The sequence below is a fragment of the Perissodus microlepis genome, chromosome 3 (assembly GCF_051167445.1).
Source record: "Perissodus microlepis isolate ML-2025 ecotype Zambia chromosome 3, ASM5116744v1, whole genome shotgun sequence".
Taxonomy (NCBI): domain Eukaryota; kingdom Metazoa; phylum Chordata; class Actinopteri; order Cichliformes; family Cichlidae; genus Perissodus; species Perissodus microlepis.
This window is the reverse complement of record NC_140463.1, coordinates 42,855,419-42,875,590: the sequence shown is the minus strand read 5'-3', so window position 1 is coordinate 42,875,590 and position 20,172 is coordinate 42,855,419. Positions and strand designations below refer to the sequence as shown.

The following is a 20,172-nucleotide window of genomic DNA, read 5'->3' as shown; positions in this document are numbered from 1 at the left end:
CTAGAGAAAATTACGTTTCTTTATTGATGAGCATTTCCCATCTCACTGTATTTATCAGGTCTTTCCTTACAACAAGGACTTCACAGCTGACCAAACACACAGATCCACACTTGTGCAATAACACTAAGTGCAATTCTCTTTTTTTTGACAACTTTGTATTTTATTCTATTATATATAGTATCTTATTCTTATTATCTTATCCTATTCTAGTGTTTTAGGTTATCTTATCTTATCTTATCTTATCTTATCTTTTCTTATCTTATCTAAAAAGGGCAAGAACTGCAGATCCTAAACTTCAATTCACTGCAGTCTGCGTTGACATGTGGCTCACCCAAACGTTTAATCACAACTCATATCACCACAAAAGCTGAAAATTAAGTATTTTCCTTAAATTTACATGACTTTACTTTGATTTTTAATCTTATTTACGCGATTCTCCATCGACAGCTTTGACTTCCAAATTAACTTCTTTCCTACTTACAGTGAGATAGAAGCTTATCACAGCAGGTAGCTGTACATGATTGCCCCAGATGTCCTCACTGACACAGCCCCAAAGGGATTTGTGTTTCCTGCTGGAATCAAACCAGTGACCTTTTACTTGTTAAACTAATGTGTTCAACACCACGCTAATGAGGTCAGGATTGAAAAGAAGCTTAAAAAGAAAGGAGGAATAACCAGTAGGTTAAGAATATAAAAAGAAGAAAGTCCACAAGTTGCAGTTTCATACAAAAAAGGAAAATTCATCGAAACAGAAGAATATCTAATCAGAAAAGTTAGCAGAAGAGCATGCACTTCATGTTTGGAGGACTTCTCAGGACTTTTGTAGCCTTACATGTTACAGATAATTACTAATACAAGTATAATAAGTAATGAAAAAAATCATACATATCAAAAACATTAAAAACTGGCCTTTAAATTACTTCCAACAATGGCCAATCCAAACTTTGGACTCAAATAATGTCACAAATGTACATTTATTAAATTTCAAAAAACTTTTCATGGGGGTTCTTAATAAGATATCATAATATATTTCTTCTCTTGGGTCCACTTAACATACCAGTTTCAGCCACTTCCTTTTGTGAATGGACAGAAACCAAGAGACAATAGCACGTATTGTCCAGGTCAGATGTCAGGGTCAGCACTGCAGTGTGTATGACTTCAAGCTGGGGATAAACAATAGCCCTACAGTAAAGGGAAAGGAAGTAATAACCCATAAGCCTGGAGGAAGTTATTCCCACTGCCAGGTTAATGGGAATGTGCTCACCTACTGGTTGGATTACCTATTTAAGATGTAATGAGGCCTTTCAGATTGCTCTCACAGCTCTGTTACCCCCCTTACTCGGCCTTCCTCTGAACTTTACATTTTGTCACGTTCTCGCCCTTTCTGCCCACTTTAAACCACCTCTTCTCTCACCATAACTCTTTTCTTCTCTACTGTATCCTGGCCTCAGGGCTCTGCTGTTAAGACCACCAAATGCTTCACTGTTGCTGGGGAGGAATGAACACATAAGGAATCTCTCTTTTTCTCTCTCCTATACAGTAGAAGCTGATGAGGAGGAGGAGGATGAGGCAGGAGGTTTTTAGGGGTGGAAGACAAACATCTGAAAAGGTGAGCGCTGGGTGATACGTGGAAGAGGAAGATGAGCGGGAAGACGGTTAGGGGCTCAGCACTAGCAGTGCTGTTGCTACTGGTAACCTGATTTATATGATGTCCTCTTGGCTGCTTTTCCACCCAGGTCTTGGACGGCAAAGAACAAAAAATAAAAAGAAGAACATTGCTCTTTCCACCCCTCTTCTCTATCTCCTTCTTTCTCTTTTACTACTTTCTTTTTTTAAAAGCGTAAACACACATTCGTCTTGCCGGTTTAGCCGTTGCTCAAAGCTCAATAGGAGGTGAAGAAGAAAACAACTAAATCAGACCAACGAGGGGCACTAACAACATTCTCTCAGGGGCCCTCCCTCCTGTTACTGAGGCCTTGCTTGGGTCTGAAGTGAGCAAGTGGAGTGCAAATCCCATGATTAAACTCTAAGTGCCCTTGGAAGTCACTGAGGCATTAGCAATAAAACACAGTGGGCCCACAGCTTTTCCCTGAAAGGCTCTCAGTGCATAAATGAGGGGATGGCGCCTGTCTCTCCATGTCCCCTCTCTTCTCCACCTTCAGTTTCCTTATACAAGAAGTCTCGGCTTTTGTGCAACAGCAGGACAGGACAAATAGATTGTGTTCTTGGTCTTGTGGACTTCTTTTTTGTCTTCCCTTGTAGGTAGCACGACATGAAAGAGACACTGTTTTCTCTTAGGAGCTTTGGCAAGTGCTGCATTCTTAACAGAAACATTTTCAGACAGTTATCTGCAGAATGTAGAGAGCCTTATCAGCAGGAGAATTTGAAGAAGAGGGGCATCCTTTTTTCAGTTTTACATCTCTCCTGTGCATTTTAGGTAGAACACATACGTGGTCACTGTTAACTGTGTAATGTGTGCACTAAAGTTTTGAAAAGTTCTTGACAATGAATGACAATTGAATGATTAGAAAGATAGATATGTTTGTCTTTAAACTGTACTTGCAAGATCCAGAATGTGCTGATTTTCTAGAAGTACACACTGCTATATGAAAACTGTAAGCTGTGTTTCCAGTGGTTTTGCCTTCATTTTATAGAACAAATATACTACAACAAATTTCAGGAGAAGTTAACTGAAGGGCATTCTGATACTAAAACTGAATCCAACAGGCTAAAACCTTCTCAACTGCCAAATCTTAGTCAGCACGACCATGAATTTAAAACCGGCTCTAACATATTTTTAGTTGAGGTCATATTGGCACCAGTACAACAACAAAAAAAGCTATGCTGAGTTGGGACTGTGGACTGAGCAAACTCTCCTGTTAAAGTGGAACTAACTCTATACTCAAGTCATGTTTATAGCCTCTACACTTCACTTTATTCCTTTACAGAATATGTCTTGTTGACTGTGGAGATGAGTCTCAGTTTTAAAAGGTTTTTTAAAGGCACATTCTTATTGAATATGATTACAGTAGTTCAACTTGAAAGTAACTAAAACTTGATTATCAAACAATCTGTCCTTTAATCTGTCCAAAACTGAATTAGTAGGACGTCTCTAAGGAGACATCCATTGGAAAACTGCTTAACTGACATTATCTCAACAATAATCATTAGTTGTTGGTTTAACCCTCATCCATCTGTCATATATATGTATGTATGTGTGGGGTCCATGGGGGCGTTTGCTGTGAGAAGCAAAATAAAAACAAAAGCAAAACTTGTTTCTTCCCAAAGCATCATTGATAATGCAACTAATGTCATTAATTTTGCCCATTATGCAAAATGAAAATATATTTAATGCAACTTGCAGCTTTTTATCAGGCAATGTTACCACTTAGTTTTCTGTCATTTTAAACATATTTGTGGTTTATATGATGAACCAGTGGAGGTCATTTTGACCCCAATATAAAATAACTGAAATAATCACAGAAATTAGCAAAATAAACACCAGGCAGCGCACATATGTAATCTTGGTCCTGGGTCTGTCCTGAAGCTGTCTCACCTCCTCCTGGGACATGGCCAAAACATCTCACCCAGGAGGCATCCTGTGCAGATGGAAATACCACCTCAACTGGCTCCTTTCTATGTGGAGTAGAAGTGGCTCTACTCTACTCTGAGTCCCAAACGACCAAACTCCTAACCCTCGCCCACTGCCCCAGTGCAAGCTAGAAGTCATGACTTGACAAAGCCAACGGAACCACATCATTTGTCTGCAAATATTATGAACAGTTTTTATTTTCTGTGGCTGTAAAGGGACAAGAAACAACTTAATTAGACTAAAGCTAGCCAGACGGAATGGACAGTTGTAGTATTTTCCACATGCTATGCTAGCAATGAAAAAAGGAGCAAATAGTTTCAACCTTCCTGTCTGTGAATCAGGGGCAAAGGAAACTCCTTTGTTAACTAGATCTTCCAACTGAGTCCTTGAGGTTTCCTAACTCCTAGAAAGGTCATTGCTGCTCAGAGTAGAACATGTCATGTAGCAGTATCTGCTCTCCTTTTCATGTGTGGTATGACTGAGGCATGCTGCAGCTCTCACAGGTACAGTAGATCCAGCATTGTCTCCCACTTCCCATCCAGGTAATGAAGTCAGCAATGAAGTCTTTCTTTATTTAAAAACGACTGTCAGTGTGCACCTAGTCCCCTGGACACGGTGTGTTAATTTAGAGACCATGACAAATATTAAGTAAACAAATACTTCCGTTTATTAAAACTGCAGAGGTGGAATTGGGTGCTTTCAACTGGGGTCCCCTGGCACCTAAAAACATTTGTATTTGTAAAAAGCACTAAGCAAAGCAGGAATAGAAAACAACAATTTCACGGCACTGACAAAGTCATAAAAATCGGAATGATAGAAAAAAAAAACACGTTTTTACAAAAATATACCTGTAGGGTTTGGGGTGTATGGACCCCAGTGATTCGGATTAGGGCTAAAGAAATATGATAAAATAGTTAAACTCTTTGTATCTAACCCTTCCTCCCTTCCTTCCACAGAGAACATAATAAACTGAGCATTCTGTATTTTCTATAAATATGTTTTCCTTTTTTATCTAATCTTATGAACCTTTAGAATATTAAAAGCATTAAAGTGATACTCTTTCTCTTCACCAATATAAACTAGTCATACATTTCTAGTTCAGGTAAATAAAAAATGCAGAAATGATCATTAATGCTAGATAAATGATTTAAACACTCCAGAGTCAAATGTACTTATTTGGGTTTTAGGAAAATTGCACTGTGTTAAAAGCATAGTTTACACCATTCATAAGTACAGAGCACATATATATCTTTATATTTAGTTGTAGTTAAAAATGAAATATTCTTAAATTATACATGCAAAGGCATAAGCAAAAACACGTCTCTTTAAAAATACCTTTCTTTCCTCAGCAGTGACTCTATCTTTGAACATTATGTCACTGCCCTCTACTGCCAAAAGTTCAACATTACAGTCCCAGAATCTGACCACAGTTACATGTCAAAGGGCAACAGAGTCAAAAGCTAACTACTGTATTTCAAATTACATTAAACATGAGTGTTACAAAAAACCAAACAAACAAGTATTTCAAGTGTTAGACTAAAAAAAAAGAAAAAAAAAAACGATCACACATTGTTATATAGTTATTTGGGTCATTTAGAGAAATCACTGTTTTACACGATTTCTGTGGTATGAAATCATAGGCGTGCTTCTACTTGTTAAGTTAATTACAAAGCATTTCAGAGGCTGACCACACACCTATGGAATAGATATTATGGAAAGTCAGATCTGGGGATCTCGGAAAGCACCAACAAGAAGTAGAAGTAAAGTGGCAACAATGAATCAAACTCCAGCTGCTGTGCATATGGAATCCACTATGGGAAGGGGTTGTCAGGTGTGTAATTGAAACTAGCATCCAGGAACATAGCCAGAGTTCCCAGGGTGGTGATGATGACAAACAACCACAAGAAGAGACGGTCCACCACCAGGGCGATGAACTGCCAGTCTCCTGTCAGCTGCAGAGAACGCACACACGCAGACACAAAACTGAGTCAGCAATGTACCGTAAGTAGGTAATGACACAAGAACATCGCTAGGGCATGTCTGGAACAATCTGTACTCAGGAACTGTAGGCAGAGTGAATAACAAGCTGCTTGACACTCACCGAGTCATCCGTGTCCTGCTTCTTCAGCTGCTCGGCCATGTATGTCACAGCAGCGATGGCTGACTTCAGATTGGGAGGGAGGATCAGACAGAAACTGTCAGTGTTGGGGACTCTCTGGAGCTGCACTGTGCTCTCACACCTGAAACAGAGAGGGAGAACGTCAGCAAAGAAGATGCAAAAACAAAAATGAATAAAAGTAAAGTCACTGCAACTTTGTGGACCTTTTCTCATAACCCCCACAGGAACTTCTCCTTTAGAAGACTTTATTATTGAAAGATGAGACAGTAGTCATTTTATTTCTCAAGGAAACACATGTCCATTTCAAGATCTTTAACTAGCTTTTATATGCTAAATGTTATGCAGCTTAAAAAGCAATACCAAGAGTCTGCAGTCATGCTCGTAGTTGCCTTCGTGTTTGCTAGTTTATGCTAACATGCGCACACTGACAATGCTAACACGCTAATTTGTAGCAGCTAGAGCTTTTTGTGACCCTTCACACTGTCTTAGTTTAGCATGTTAATGTGATAACATTTGGTAATTATAGCACAAAGCATTAACCCTCATCCTCCCAACATATTTAACATACACAGACTACCGACTGGGCTCTGTGTAGATCTCAACAATCATAACAGTAGCTACATAATAATCTTAAAACGTATTTTGTCTCAAAGTATCATTTATTATGTATTTAACATCTTATAAAAATATTGTTGTTTTATTACATTATTACTTAAAAGCTTCTTTAACACTGAATTTTGATTAATTTTAAGTGAGCATTAATTGTGTTGTTGTTGATGAGGAGGATGATGATGATGATGATTTAACTAATCTGGACCATTTTGATTCCAATATAAAATAAATTGAATAAACACACAACCAGTCAGCCCAGCATGTCCTAGGTGGAGTTGTGTGCTTTTGACTGCTGTCCCAATTTAGAATCCATAATTAACCTAACCCCATGCATGGTTTAATATTTATTATAGCAATTACAATATGAGATTCAACTCAAAACCCCTCTTACTGTATAAGACAAAGAACAATGTGTTTTGCAAAGAAAGCCCCTTCTAACCTGGAGGATATCTTGCCGCTCGAGCTTGTCACAAAAACACTTAGACACATGTCCTCTGTGAGAAGTTAAAAACTGTAGTAACAACCTCACAAATGTTTCAAAACCTGAGATTTATGTTGCGTATGTCACGAGTCGCTGTGCAGCGTGGTTAATCTCTGCTAAAACAAAGCATGACTCTGTTTAGACACAGAGATATCTGTCTTGTCTCTTTATAACATACAGAATGTGTCTTTGTGTGTCCTTGACCCAGGCAGGCTTCCTGCAGCTCCTCTAAACACTGAGTGACAGCAGCAAACTCCAAGCAGAGGGGTTAACGTTTACGTGATGCAGTAACATTTGACTTCTTCATTCTTCGTCTCACACAGCTGTTCCATGAAGCGAAACACATGGGCTGACACAATCTTTATATATATATATATTGGGCCTCTTTTATTTTTGTGATAGGACGGTCGAACAGACAGACGGAATAACATGCAGGAAATGGACCAGGGAAGAGTCAAACCGCTGTTACAGCCATTCGGCATAAGGGTCAAACCACCAAATTATACTGAGACCCAGGCAGGATCTTTCTTCTTTCTTCTGCTCTGTAACTCACTTGCTTCGTAACAAACTAAACTTCATAATTAAACCAAAAGACTAGATTATGAAATGACAAATTTGAGGGATTTATGCAATAAAATAAAATTAAGATTGTCACCTGTATTTTGCACATCCTTTGTATTAAATAAAGCATTTCTATTTGAGTGTGATGTATCCATGCCTTTTATCCCACTTATTGAATTTGGGGATGGAAGATGGTGGAGAGAGTTCATACCTTTCTTTTGAGAACAGTTACGCTGTACTCAAACATGTGTTTGCACCCACTAGATTCACATTGTTTTCATTCTTCATTATATGAAAACATGTAGATATCATGGATGCATATCATGTAACAGGCTGGCTTGGCGCCACAGTGCACCTGTCACACTGGCACCATCACTACATATCTGCAGTCTATGTATATGGTGTATAGTTGTTCAGAAAGACAGCATGACAACATAGGACAGTAAAAATGAATCAACTCCCATAGGAAGGCTGGTGCTGGTGTATGCATCCATGTGTGTGTGTGTGTGTGTGTGTGTGTGTGGTAAGTAGTGGTCCACACGCCACCCACATTCCACAGCTTGTATTCATTACCACAGATTCATGGAGTCCTCACTGTGACAAACACACACACAGGCACATGTATATACTGTACATTGGGACTGTAACTATACCATCATGTATATACAGGGAGTGCAGAATTATTAGGCAAATGAGTATTTTGTCCACACCATCCTCTGCATGCATGTTGTCTTACTCCAAGCTGTATAGGCTCGAAACCCTACTACCAATTAAGCATATTAGGTGATGTGCATCTCTGTAATGAGAAGGGGTGTGGTCTAATGACATCAACACCGTATATCAGGTGTGCATAATTATTAGGCAACTTCCTTTCCTTTGGCAAAATGGGTCAAAAGAAGGACTTGACAGGCTCAGAAAAGTCAAAAATAGTGAGATATCTTGCAGAGGGATGCAGCAGTCTCAAAATTGCAAAGCTTCTGAAGCGTGATCATCGAACAATCAAGCGTTTCATTCAAAATAGTCAACAGGGTCGCAAGAAGCGTGTGGAAAAACCAAGGTGCAAAATAACTGCCCATGAACTGAGAAAAGTCAAGCGTGCAGCTGCCAAGATGCCACTTGCCACCAGTTTGGCCATATTTCAGAGCTGCAACATCACTGGAGTGCCCAAAAGCACAAGGTGTGCAATACTCAGAGACATGGCCAAGGTAAGAAAGGCTGAAAGACGACCACCACTGAACAAGACACACAAGCTGAAACGTCAAGACTGGGCCAAGAAATATCTCAAGACTGATTTTTCTAAGGTTTTATGGACTGATGAAATGAGAGTGAGTCTTGATGGGCCAGATGGATGGGCCCGTGGCTGGATTGGTAAAGGGCAGAGAGCTCCAGTCCGACTCAGACGCCAGCAAGGTGGAGGTGGAGTACTGGTTTGGGCTGGTATCATCAAAGATGAGCTTGTGGGGCCTTTTCGGGTTGAGGATGGAGTCAAGCTCAACTCCCAGTCCTACTGCCAGTTTCTGGAAGACACCTTCTTCAAGCAGTGGTACAGGAAGAAGTCTGCATCCTTCAAGAAAAACATGATTTTCATGCAGGACAATGCTCCATCACACGCGTCCAAGTACTCCACAGCGTGGCTGGCAAGAAAGGGTATAAAAGAAGAAAAACTAATGACATGGCCACCTTGTTCACCTGATCTGAACCCCATTGAGAACCTGTGGTCCATCATCAAATGTGAGATTTACAAGGAGGGAAAACAGTACACCTCTCTGAACAGTGTCTGGGAGGCTGTGGTTGCTGCTGCACGCAATGTTGATGGTGAACAGATCAAAACACTGACAGAATCCATGGATGGCAGGCTTTTGAGTGTCCTTGCAAAGAAAGGTGGCTATATTGGTCGCTGATTTGTTTTTGTTTTGTTTTTGAATGTCAGAAATGTATATTTGTGAATGTGGAGATGTTATATTTGTTTCATAGGTAAAAATCAATAATTGAAATGGGTATATATTTGTTTTTTGTTAAGTTGCCTAATAATTATGCACAGTAATAGTCACCTGCACACACAGATATCCCCCTAAAATAGCTAAAACTAAAAACAAACTACAAACTACTTCCAAAAACATTCAGCTTTGATATTAATGAGTTTTTTGGGTTCATTGAGAACATGGTTGTTGTTCAATAATAAAATTATTCCTCAAAAATACAACTTGCCTAATAATTCTGCACTCCCTGTATATCTATATTGAGTTTAACTCTTATTAGAGGGGAAAAAACATAAAAAATAAAAATAAAAAAAATTCGCCCAAATTACATGCTTGCTTCAAGATGTGGGAATAGAACATGTATGCATATATGTATGCATATGTATACTCTCTGTGAATGGTACTCATGGCCATTGATCAGTGGGTTTTGATCAGTGGTTGTTGATCAATGGTCATGAGAATTGAATTGATAAGTAAAATCAAGTTACAGTGTGTTGCCTCATTTTTCACAGAACCAGATGAGGCAACAGACATATACATGAATCATGTCTGTATTTCTATGATAGCACAGCCACCATCTCTCCCACATCTAACACGACAAAAGCCTCCTATGCCTCTATCACTCAGCACCAGCTTTCCCTTCCACTCATCTATTCTTCACTGTCCCTCGAGCTCCTTTCTGTGGGATTACCCCCTAATGCCAAACCTAAACAGAGGCTTAGTGGCTGGCGACTGTGGATGTGGGTGTGGGGCTTAGCTGGGGCTGAATGTGATGCTTTTGGAACAGGATGAGAGCTGTCCAGTACAAGATCTCATTCATGGGACTGTGAAACTGGTTATGAGGCAAGACCCATGAGGCAAGGTACCAGCTGATTAGCCAGAATGAAGCAGGTAACATAAAGACATCATGTTTCTAAGCAACTACACTCTTTCTGGTTATCTTGAGTAGCTTATATCACCCATTCTTAACTACTACCAATGACAGTATGAAGCAAAACATGAACAATCCTAAAACTGCATTATGACACGGCTTTAACATGCACACGCACATTCTAGTCATTTTATTAAAACAGTAAGCTGAGCATCTGGATTGAATTGTTGATGCATTTCAGAAAACATAAAATAATTACCAAACCTTGCTCAAATTCATCATCTGACCGTGATTATCATTGCACATTCTGCAGTTCATCAGTGGTAATAGATATCATAATGTTTCAGTCAGGACTACAGAAGCGGATCAGATTAGTGGAATCTCAATCTCAACTCATTTGTATAGCGCCAAATCACAACAACAGTTGCCTCAAGGTGCTTTATGTTGTAAGTTTAACCCTACAATACTACAATAATGCCCTATATCACCCCTGCAGCATCAATAAAAAACAAATTTGTATTTTGATTCTGTAACATATAATGTTTATTGCTGTTAAAATTAACGCCGTAACCGCATTAACGCGGCAAATCACTGCTAGCGAGTGCGTGGGACTGTACGGCGTCAACGTGTTAGCGCAGTTAGCTTGTTAACGCGTTAATGCTGTGCAGCCCCACGCACAGGGCGATCTGCGCTAACTTGCTAACGGAGATTTGCTGCATAACGCGGTTATGGCGTTAATTTTAACGAGATTAACACTGACAGCACTAATTAATGTTATATGTTTTAATCCAACTTTTGGAGATTTGAATATATATTCTGCATTTCAGGCATGCCTTTGAAGCATCCAATACATCCAATTAGTACGACAATTCAAAATAGTTTAAGGTGTCTTCTTAAAAACACCTTTAACACAATCTTATTAGATATGATATCGGAAGGCTCAAGGAGATGTGTTTACTGTTGCAGCCTTGACAGACCCTCTGAGCTTCTGCAATGATGGCTATAATTCTGCCAACTCCAGCACACAGTGTACTTTACTATAATAGCTGATCTGGCACCAGATCCAACATTCACACTTTGGCACACTCTACAAAGGAGATTCATGCCCACACTGGCTTTTATTAATGTTAATAGAAATAGCTTTCCCCATCAGGATCTGCACATCTCAGCTTAGAAAGAGGCTGAATCAGGATGAATTAGCCTCAGGGTCAATACTTCAGCTCTGTGGTTCGGCGCTAGAACTTTTTGGCAGTCTGTCTTTATTTGATGATATAAACCAATACATTTAATCCCATCAAACATGTTACATTTTTGCCTGAAGAGAAATGAATATTTGTAAAAGTTTTCTGCTAGTGGAAAACTTTGTGTGGAGACTGTCTTACCAACTTTGCTGATGTGCATAACACAAACGCCACTTATTTCTATTTCTTAGTTATTTAATGCCTTGAAAAAAAACTGCCCGCTCATTTTTTTCACAACCATTCAAAGACCTATTCGCTGGTTAAGACTTGTTTTAATAGTTAAAGTTAGAATTTAGCTTAGGGTTGGTGAAAGGTTTCACCATTATAGTTGTGATGTTTTTTGTTTTAATAGGTTTGGGAGTGTTAAAACTAAAACTTCTAAGCCTTTCATCCTTAAAGGTCAAAGCCATCATTGGTGCTCAACCTGTGGCATTCAACCCTATTCTGGTGCAGTATGTCTTTTTTTTTTAAACTTATATTAAAAACAATTCACTTAAATGTTGGTTTTCACAGAAACAGAAAATATTAATTCTAACTGGCACCCATCAAAATATGTTCATATTCTTCCCAAAAGTACGTTTTGGTTGCTGTCAGAATGGAGTCGGGGTTGAGGTTACCTCTGTCAATACATTTTGATTCAGAGAGAGCCTTACAGCCATACCTGTACATTTATATATATGTGGGTTAGAGTTAAGCTTCTTCCACAAACACCAGAGCAGGCAGTATCCACATGATTTCTGCACAAAATCTGAGATCTGAGAAGAGCTAATCAAAATGACAACAAGCCAACTGCTGTTTCCTGGCAATAAACCAAAGAAGTTTGAAGTAGATTGGCTCAGCGATTGTCAAGGAAGGTCACAAATAGATGAACAAAGCTTTTGTGAATTATTAATACAAAGAAAATGAAGTAGATATTTTTAGATACTCATACAATTTCATTTAGACACAATCAGACCTCTAATAGATTGCTTTTTTTCTTTGTCATACCTGCCTCGCCAAGGTAAGACAAGATCAGGGTTGATCTTGCGAATGAAATACTCTCCTCCCGGCTGTCGCCCATTGTAGCTTTGAATAGGTGTGTCATCAGCAGATTCCTCTTCCAAAAAGGGTTCCTCTGGTTTTGGCCTCATCATGCCAATGTATTTAGGCAGGAAATGTATGAACACCTGAAAAATTAAATGGAGGAATTCAGTGGTTTCACAGAGGTTTGTACTTTTGTTTCAAGCTGACCCAACTTAACCCAAGCATCAATTACAACTTTATAGAAGGTATCTGTTTTACTCTGTGGCTTTACATGTAATGTCACTTTTCAAACAATGAATTCAGACAAACTACAATCAACAACTACTTAATTTAACACAGTTTTGCAAAGTGCCTAATCATAAGAGTCAGCAAAAATTCAGAAGCTAATTGCTATTAGATTGTTAACTTTGAATGTCAACACTCATTCAATTGTATCCATTTTTGCCATCTGTAAGTGGTGCATTTTTATGTCGTATCCAACCAAAATTCATACTAACCTTTGTATTTTTATCATATGCTTACATACTTTCAAATTATAGAATTATAATGTGCACAAAACCCTTTTTAATGAATCTGTGGAACGTGGTTTAGTAAATTCTCACGTGCTTATTCTGCTGTTCTGTTATTCTGGTAATGCAGTTAAACATAATGAACCTTTATTCATTAATTATCAATCACATTTCATGTGTATAATAATAAATTAACACTATACACCCCTCTGCGTTTTTTGATAATATTAACGCTCTAAAGTTTAAGCCATCAGATTTAGGAAAATTAACCCAGTATTTTTTGGGAGAAAGACAAAAGAACTACTTCTGGGGGAAAAATGTGAAAAGTTGTTCTTTGTTGCCTGTTTGCAAGACTTGAAAGAACAATTTGCTAAAAACACAAATGAAATATTCTGATTGGCTAAAATTAGGGTTGGGCGGGGCTAGGGCAGTCACAGATGGCCCAGCAGTGTAAATGTGAGCTTACAGTTAGAGAAAAATAAAGACAAAGTCTTCTTAACCCTCCTGTTATGTTGGCTGTCAAATTGACCCATTCTAGAGTGAAATGATACAGTATATTGTGCACTACAACGTCTCTGGAGACTCAGTATTTTCTCCCATTTCATAATGAGTGCTGTCAGATGGGAGACAGATAAGGTGACAGTTATTATTATCCCATAAAAAAATAATAATGTTAAAGAGGTTTTTTTAATAATCAGTGTCATGAAAAACTATTATATTTTATATATAGGTCTTTCCAGCGTACTTTAAAAAAAATGATTTACGTTTTTTTGTAAAAATATATTCTCATTGAACCATGACCTGTAAGACAAAACCGTAACTAAACATGCCCTGGGTCAGGAACACAAAACACATCGCTGCACCTGAGAAACTGACATCACAGGACAGTTAAATTACATATAAAGTAACCTTTATGATATCCTCAAAGTTTAAGTATATTTAAGTGTATTAAGTGTATTCATAAAAAAAATTATATGTGGTCCGTGATTTCAAATTCTTACATAAACATTTTAGATGATTATTAAATACCTTTCGGACCCAGCTTGGCATGATGTGTGTGCTGGGTGTTCGGTGATGCAGGTTGAGGACTACCACACTTAGGATGACAGAGAAGGTCACCAAGATCATAGTGAACATGACATAGTTGACAATAATTGGGATGCCGAGGGAAGTCTCTGGGACCTTGTCAGCCAGCAGCAACATGAAGACAGTCAGAGCAATGAGGACGGAAATGGAAAGAGTCATTTTCTCTCCTGCAAAGAAAAGGGACAAGTTGACAAATTAATTATGACAGTAAGGTAGAAAACATTTTTTCTGTAGACAGTGTTATACTAACAAGAGCAGAATTCAAGACATTAAGGAACTTGCTATCAAGAGACTTGCTGATATTTATCTGGCTGATTTCCATCAATTTCAGGGTTTAGTAATTGGCTCTAATCTGGTTATAAACTGAGGTATTATATCAAACTGCTATTTTTTAGTCAGTGGTATCTTAGGCCGAGCAGCCTGCTAGGTTTGTTATACACTTGTAAAAACCCTGAAGTTTTCCGTTGAATATGTTCTGCTTTTTTGTTTGTTTTTTTATTGGCAGTGAAGCATTATTATGACACGTGTCTGCAAAAGGACAGTGAGTAACAGTGATCCATCATTCACCTTCAATGTATTGTAGATCAATACAGTTCTTTAAAGGTCGCCATGACTTACAGAGCAGCTCAAATTAGACACATGCTTGTTGTCATGAGATTAGGCAGTGTTTCACTTCCTATGCTCGCTCTTGGCAATGACGTGTAGTCATAATGTCACAACATGTCACATGTGCTGACCTGCTCCAGGAGGCAGGTAGAAGACAAATATAGCCAACACGCTGGTGAGGATACAGGGCACAATGATGTTGATGATGTAGAAAAGAGGCTTCCTCTCTATGATGAGATAGAAGGTGATGTCCTCATACAGGTCCTCCTTAACGTTCTTTCTTGTTGGTTTGTGACAAATGGCCCATTCACCATTCTCTGTCCAAGGTGAGGCGCAAGAAGAAGAAGTTAAGTGTTATGATGATTTATTCTAAATCAGACACAGTCTGGTAAATAAAAAATGAAGCCACTAAATAGCTTAAAAAAATGTACGTACAGAACACGTAAAGGTTCACAAAAACAGGACAAATACTGAAAAGCGTCACTACGTGCACCAACCAGTGAAAGCGTTCTCATCTATTACAATCTCTTGGATCTCTTTGCCGTCATCATCCAGAAAGTATTGCAGGTCAACCTCAGAGGAATCATAGGTGTACGAGCGGAAAATCATGCTGCAGTTTTGCCAGTCAAATGGGAAGTACGCCACCTATAGATTGTTAAATGAAAGTCACCATATCATTTTGAAGATGACTCTCAAAAAAGCTCCAAGGAGGAACCGTCTATGCACTGGTATTGTTTCAATGGAAACAAGGTTGTAAAAGATGAAAGCTTAGACTGTACCTCTATAGAGCAGGAACTGCGGTAGATGGCGGGTGGAAGCCAGTTAACAGTGCCGTCACTGTAAACCAAGACGTTGACGTACAGAGCCACATCAAACTGGCCGTCATTACTGAAGGAAGAGAAACGTGACATTTATTGAGACAAAGTATCTATCCTATCACAGCATCAATCCAATACCAATGTTGGTGTTGATCAATCTGACACTATGTGGTGTATCCAAACTATCCAAATTAAAAAGTTCATCTTGACAGGAAGTCAGGGGATCGTTGAACTTATTATAAATCATCCAAGAAGAAACATGAATTGGCAGTACTACTCGGTACTTGAGATATTCTAAGTCTTGGCCAAATGTGGTGGACCAACCTCGTCTTTAGGGCAGGCACTCTGTTAGTCATGATGCAAGATGTTGTAAGTGTGAGCGCAGTCAGGGCACTCACTTGTTTATGAGGTAGATGTCAGGTCGCCACACCTTGTTGGGAGGAATTCTCAGGACATTAATGTCGTCATATTCAGCTGGGTTCCAGGACAGCCTGTAGTCTGTCCATTCCTGCAGGGATGAACAAAAGGAGAAAGGCAAAGTGAATCACGAAAAAGAAAAAGAGTAAACAGCCGAACAGACAACAGGTGATGTCCCTGTCATTCCCATCTTTGATTCTCCAGCCTTCGGCAAGTCATTTAATCCCACTGACATAAACATTCACAATCAAGCACACATACTGTCACAAACAGAGCAGCCATCCTGAAATCTAATCAGCGAGGGCGAGGAAGCGAACTGAGACAGTGAGTCAGAGAAAAAGAGAGATAAAACATGAAATAATTTGTAGTTATGAAAAGTGACAAGTCCGTTTGAGGGCAGAGCGAAGGAGCACAGGAGAGAGGAGTCAGAGCAAGGCTCACTAATGAAGATGAATGTTTTCATGCTCATACCAGATTCATGAACACGTTAGTCGTCATCTCGCCGTTCTTCTCATTCTGCAGTGGGATAATAACAGGGAGAGGGGTGGGCGTACGTACATTAGTGATGCCACCATATCTTGTTGTGTATGACAGTACCATTACTTTCAGACCTCCTCTATTGAAACTAATCGAGACAGATGAGTGTGATCCTGGTTCTATTCAAACTCACCAATCAAATTACATTTTAGGTAAAAGATAGGGTGGGAATGTATTTTAGACATGGTGTAGAAGCATACAATGCTATGAAGTAATTGTTTCCTTCCTTTCTTTAGCATATTTTTTCACAGTTACATATTTCCAATCATTAAAATAATTTTAATATTAGATAAAAAAAAAATAAATAAATACAAATTACAGTTTTACCTGGTGCTATGTAAAGAAAAGTAATTGCCCCTTAAATCTAATTACTGGTTATGCCCTCCTCAGCAGCATGAACTGCAAATCAAGCGTTTGTGGTAACTGGCAAAGAGTCTTTCGCATCACTGTGTAGAAATTTAAACCACTCTTCTTTGCAGAATTATTTTGACTTGGCCACAGTAGAGGGTTTTCAAACAATGCATGGCAAGTTTAAAGTCTTTCAAAAGCATCTTAATTGGAAATAAGTTCAGACTGCTTTCTTTGAGCCAGTCAGAGTTGGACTTGGATGCAGCCCTGGACCATCACTTTACCACTACCATGTTTGACTATTGGTACGATTCTTTTCATGAATTCTGTTAATCTTACAACAGATGTAACTAGACTCAAGCCTTCCAGAAAGTTCCATTTTTGTCTCGTCAGTCTACAGAAAATATTTTCCCAAAAGTCATAAATATGTTTAAAGGACAAAGTGAGATGAGCCTGTGGTGTTGTTGTTGTTGTTTTTGGTCAGCAGTGGTTGTCGCCTCAGAACTCTCCCTGGATGCCATTTTTGCTCATTCACTTTCCTATTGTTGAAACATGAACACTGAACTTAACTATGACAAGTAAGGCCTGCAGGTCTTTAGATACTGTTCTGGGTTCTTTTGTGATCTCTTTGATGAGTTGTCAGTATGGTCTTGGAGTAATTTTGTTAGGCCATCCAGTTAGAAATGGCTTTGATGTCAACGACTTTGTATGTCAATGGTTTCATTAGATCCTGGCATGTTATGCTGCTGTTTGAGATCTTTTAGCTTACTTCACTTTGTCAGTTTCCATTTAAGTGATTTCTTCATTTGAGAGATCACGTAGGGCCAAGTAAGTTTGGATAGTCTTGTTGCAGATTGAGAAAGGGATTTGGCATTTCATTTATTGTGCTGTAATATTTTTGGATTTTGAAATAGCTAAAAATTCATTTTAAACTGGTACATATAAAGCCAGCCCTATCCGGAATCCTTAACTGGTAGGATGTAGAATATTTTGTTTGCATGTCTGAGGGCATATTTGCGCATTGTTTACGTTGTTCATTTACCAAGCTGACAAGCTGAGAGAGGGTCATCCCCACCCGCACCGTCACCTTATCCTCCCAGTAACGAGCTGGTCTCACTTTCATGTTGTAGTTTTCAAATAGCTTCTGATGAAGCCTTCTCTCTGTTTCAGAGGCTCCTGCATGAAGGCATAAATGCAGACACATAAAAAAAAAAAAACATCTGTAAAAGGAACAGCAGTGATATTAAGAACAAAAACGCAACAAAGAAAAAGGAAGGATGAAAATCTGGTGAAAGGAAGAAGTGATGAAGGTAAAATAACTGCAGGGACAGCCAGGCCTTAGAGATCTTATAAAACAAATAGATCTTTTAATGTGAAATTTTACATTTTATACATGAAATCACAAAAAAAGAAATGGCACTGGAGTCACAAATAAAAACTCTGCAGTGGCATAGATGGCAATTATCTCACCAATGCCCTTAAAGAGTCCATCATCAGGCCTGTTGTTTCATATTTAACTATGTAACTGTAGTAACTGTGCAGGTTACTACAGTTACATAGTTGTAGAAAATTAGAAATGCCTCATCCATGTTTTTGCGTCTTCCAGGTTTGTGTTTTACTCTAGTATTAGCAAGCAGAAGATGCAGAAATCTGAGCTCTTTACTTTACATTAGAAGAAGATGACCGGACTTTTTCATCTACGTTCTAAAGTTATCTATCTAAAGTTATAACTACAGTGATAGATCCTCATATCAAACCTGGACAAGTCTCAAATAATGTTGTCAGTGTGTGTTTAAGTGATCTCTGTGAGCCAACAGCTCTGTCTCTCATCCACTAGTTTCAACTGTGAATCTTACAAAACAGCAGAGCTGGGAATTAGTATAATGTCTATAAATGCATGTAAATGTTGTATAGCCTGTTTTATTACAAATGAAATTAAAACATTGACCTTAGATCTATTACCACTTAAACGTTTTCCTTTTGTTAGATTGTCAGTCACTTGCATACTTTTGGCATGTTCAAAGGTGCTATAGAAGTAAGGTTTAATTGACTAAAAAAAGGCTTGAACAAGTCTTAGTGTATGTGAGTGAGATAAAGTTCAACACAAGCAAGTCACATGTTGATTTGTGGATTTGAGTCACTGACACCAAACCACAGCATGTTTGCTCTTCAGGAATCACTGAGTCAGACCTGCAGTGGTTTGAGGTTCAGTTCCCACTGAGATAGCTACGCTAAAAATATCATCTAATCTATATTGTGGACAGACCGCTGCTCTGTTATGTTGTTCATACTCAAACACGTATCAGCAGGCTACTTATTATTATTAGTTAGAATTTACAATTATTCTGAATATGAATACTGCATTTGTGAGATATGGTCGATTTACATGAGCAAATAAAAGTGATAGATCTAAAGTTTATGATTATAAAGGGGCAAAAGACATAACAGCAGTGTGAGATAAGGCAGGATAGGCCCCAAAACACAACTTTATTGCTGGAATTACAGAATACAAACTTAAACTGGGAATATGCTAGGAGTCAAACTAACACACAGGCAGAACACACAGCCAGGGAATGAGGGAGAGCACGACAAAACACACAAGGAAATGCAGACAGGATAAACACAGGGAATCAAGGCAGAGTGGAAGCACCTGGGAAACACAGCTGGATAATAATCTAACAGGCGAGTGAAGCAAACCATGAACCATCAGTTTTAGTTCATGAGGATGAAGCACACTGTCAAAATAAAACAGGAAGCATGAGAAACACACACTGAGATTCAGAATGACTAACTACAGGGAACTGGGGAACGAGGGAACAAGACAAGACATGGAGACACAGAGTGACGGCAAGAGAACGAGGGACAGAACTGAAAATACATAACAAGACATGATAGACTCCACAGGTAGGCAGCACAAACGCTGGGTCAGAGGCCCAGGACCATGACAATCATATTTTTAACTATGCTTTTTAGGAAATCCATCCTTCTACTTGTGTTGTTCTTTTCAATAATGTGTAGGACAGAACAGCTATGGCACGGCTTAAAACTAACTAACTAAAAGAAATACATTGATTTGTTCAAACATTTCAATGCCGTCATGGATCTCCAGGTAAAGTTTGCAGAAAGTGTCTAAAACTGTCAACGCAATTCTAAGCTGAAGATGTAGGATCTTGATTTGTATATGCATGTCATGATGTGTACTTGTATACTTGTGCCCAGGCACCTAAATTAGTAATGAAATCTATAATGTCATTATACAAACACATTACACAAGTTTTACAAATACTGTATACTTAATGAACCGAGGCATAAATTAAAATTTGTAATCAACTTAATTTATTTACTGTTTTACTGTTATACTGTATCCAACAT

At 38.6% G+C, this 20,172-nt stretch overlaps 1 protein-coding gene across 1 annotated transcript; it reads right to left on the bottom strand.

Moving 5' to 3' along the window:
* Nucleotides 1-4,309: 4,309 nt before the first annotated feature.
* Nucleotides 4,310-16,515, bottom strand: chrnb1l (cholinergic receptor, nicotinic, beta 1 (muscle) like). The gene is made up of 9 exons (XM_084922857.1): nt 16,387-16,515; nt 15,897-16,036; nt 15,460-15,568; nt 15,178-15,325; nt 14,812-14,997; nt 14,018-14,241; nt 12,444-12,622; nt 5,694-5,832; nt 4,310-5,544 (listed from the first exon to the last, which is right to left on the bottom strand). The coding sequence occupies exons 1-9, from the start codon at nt 16,513-16,515 to the stop codon at nt 5,404-5,406; spliced, it is 1,395 nt and encodes a 464-aa protein (XP_084778983.1). The 3' UTR covers nt 4,310-5,403.
* Nucleotides 16,516-20,172: the final 3,657 nt, after the last annotated feature.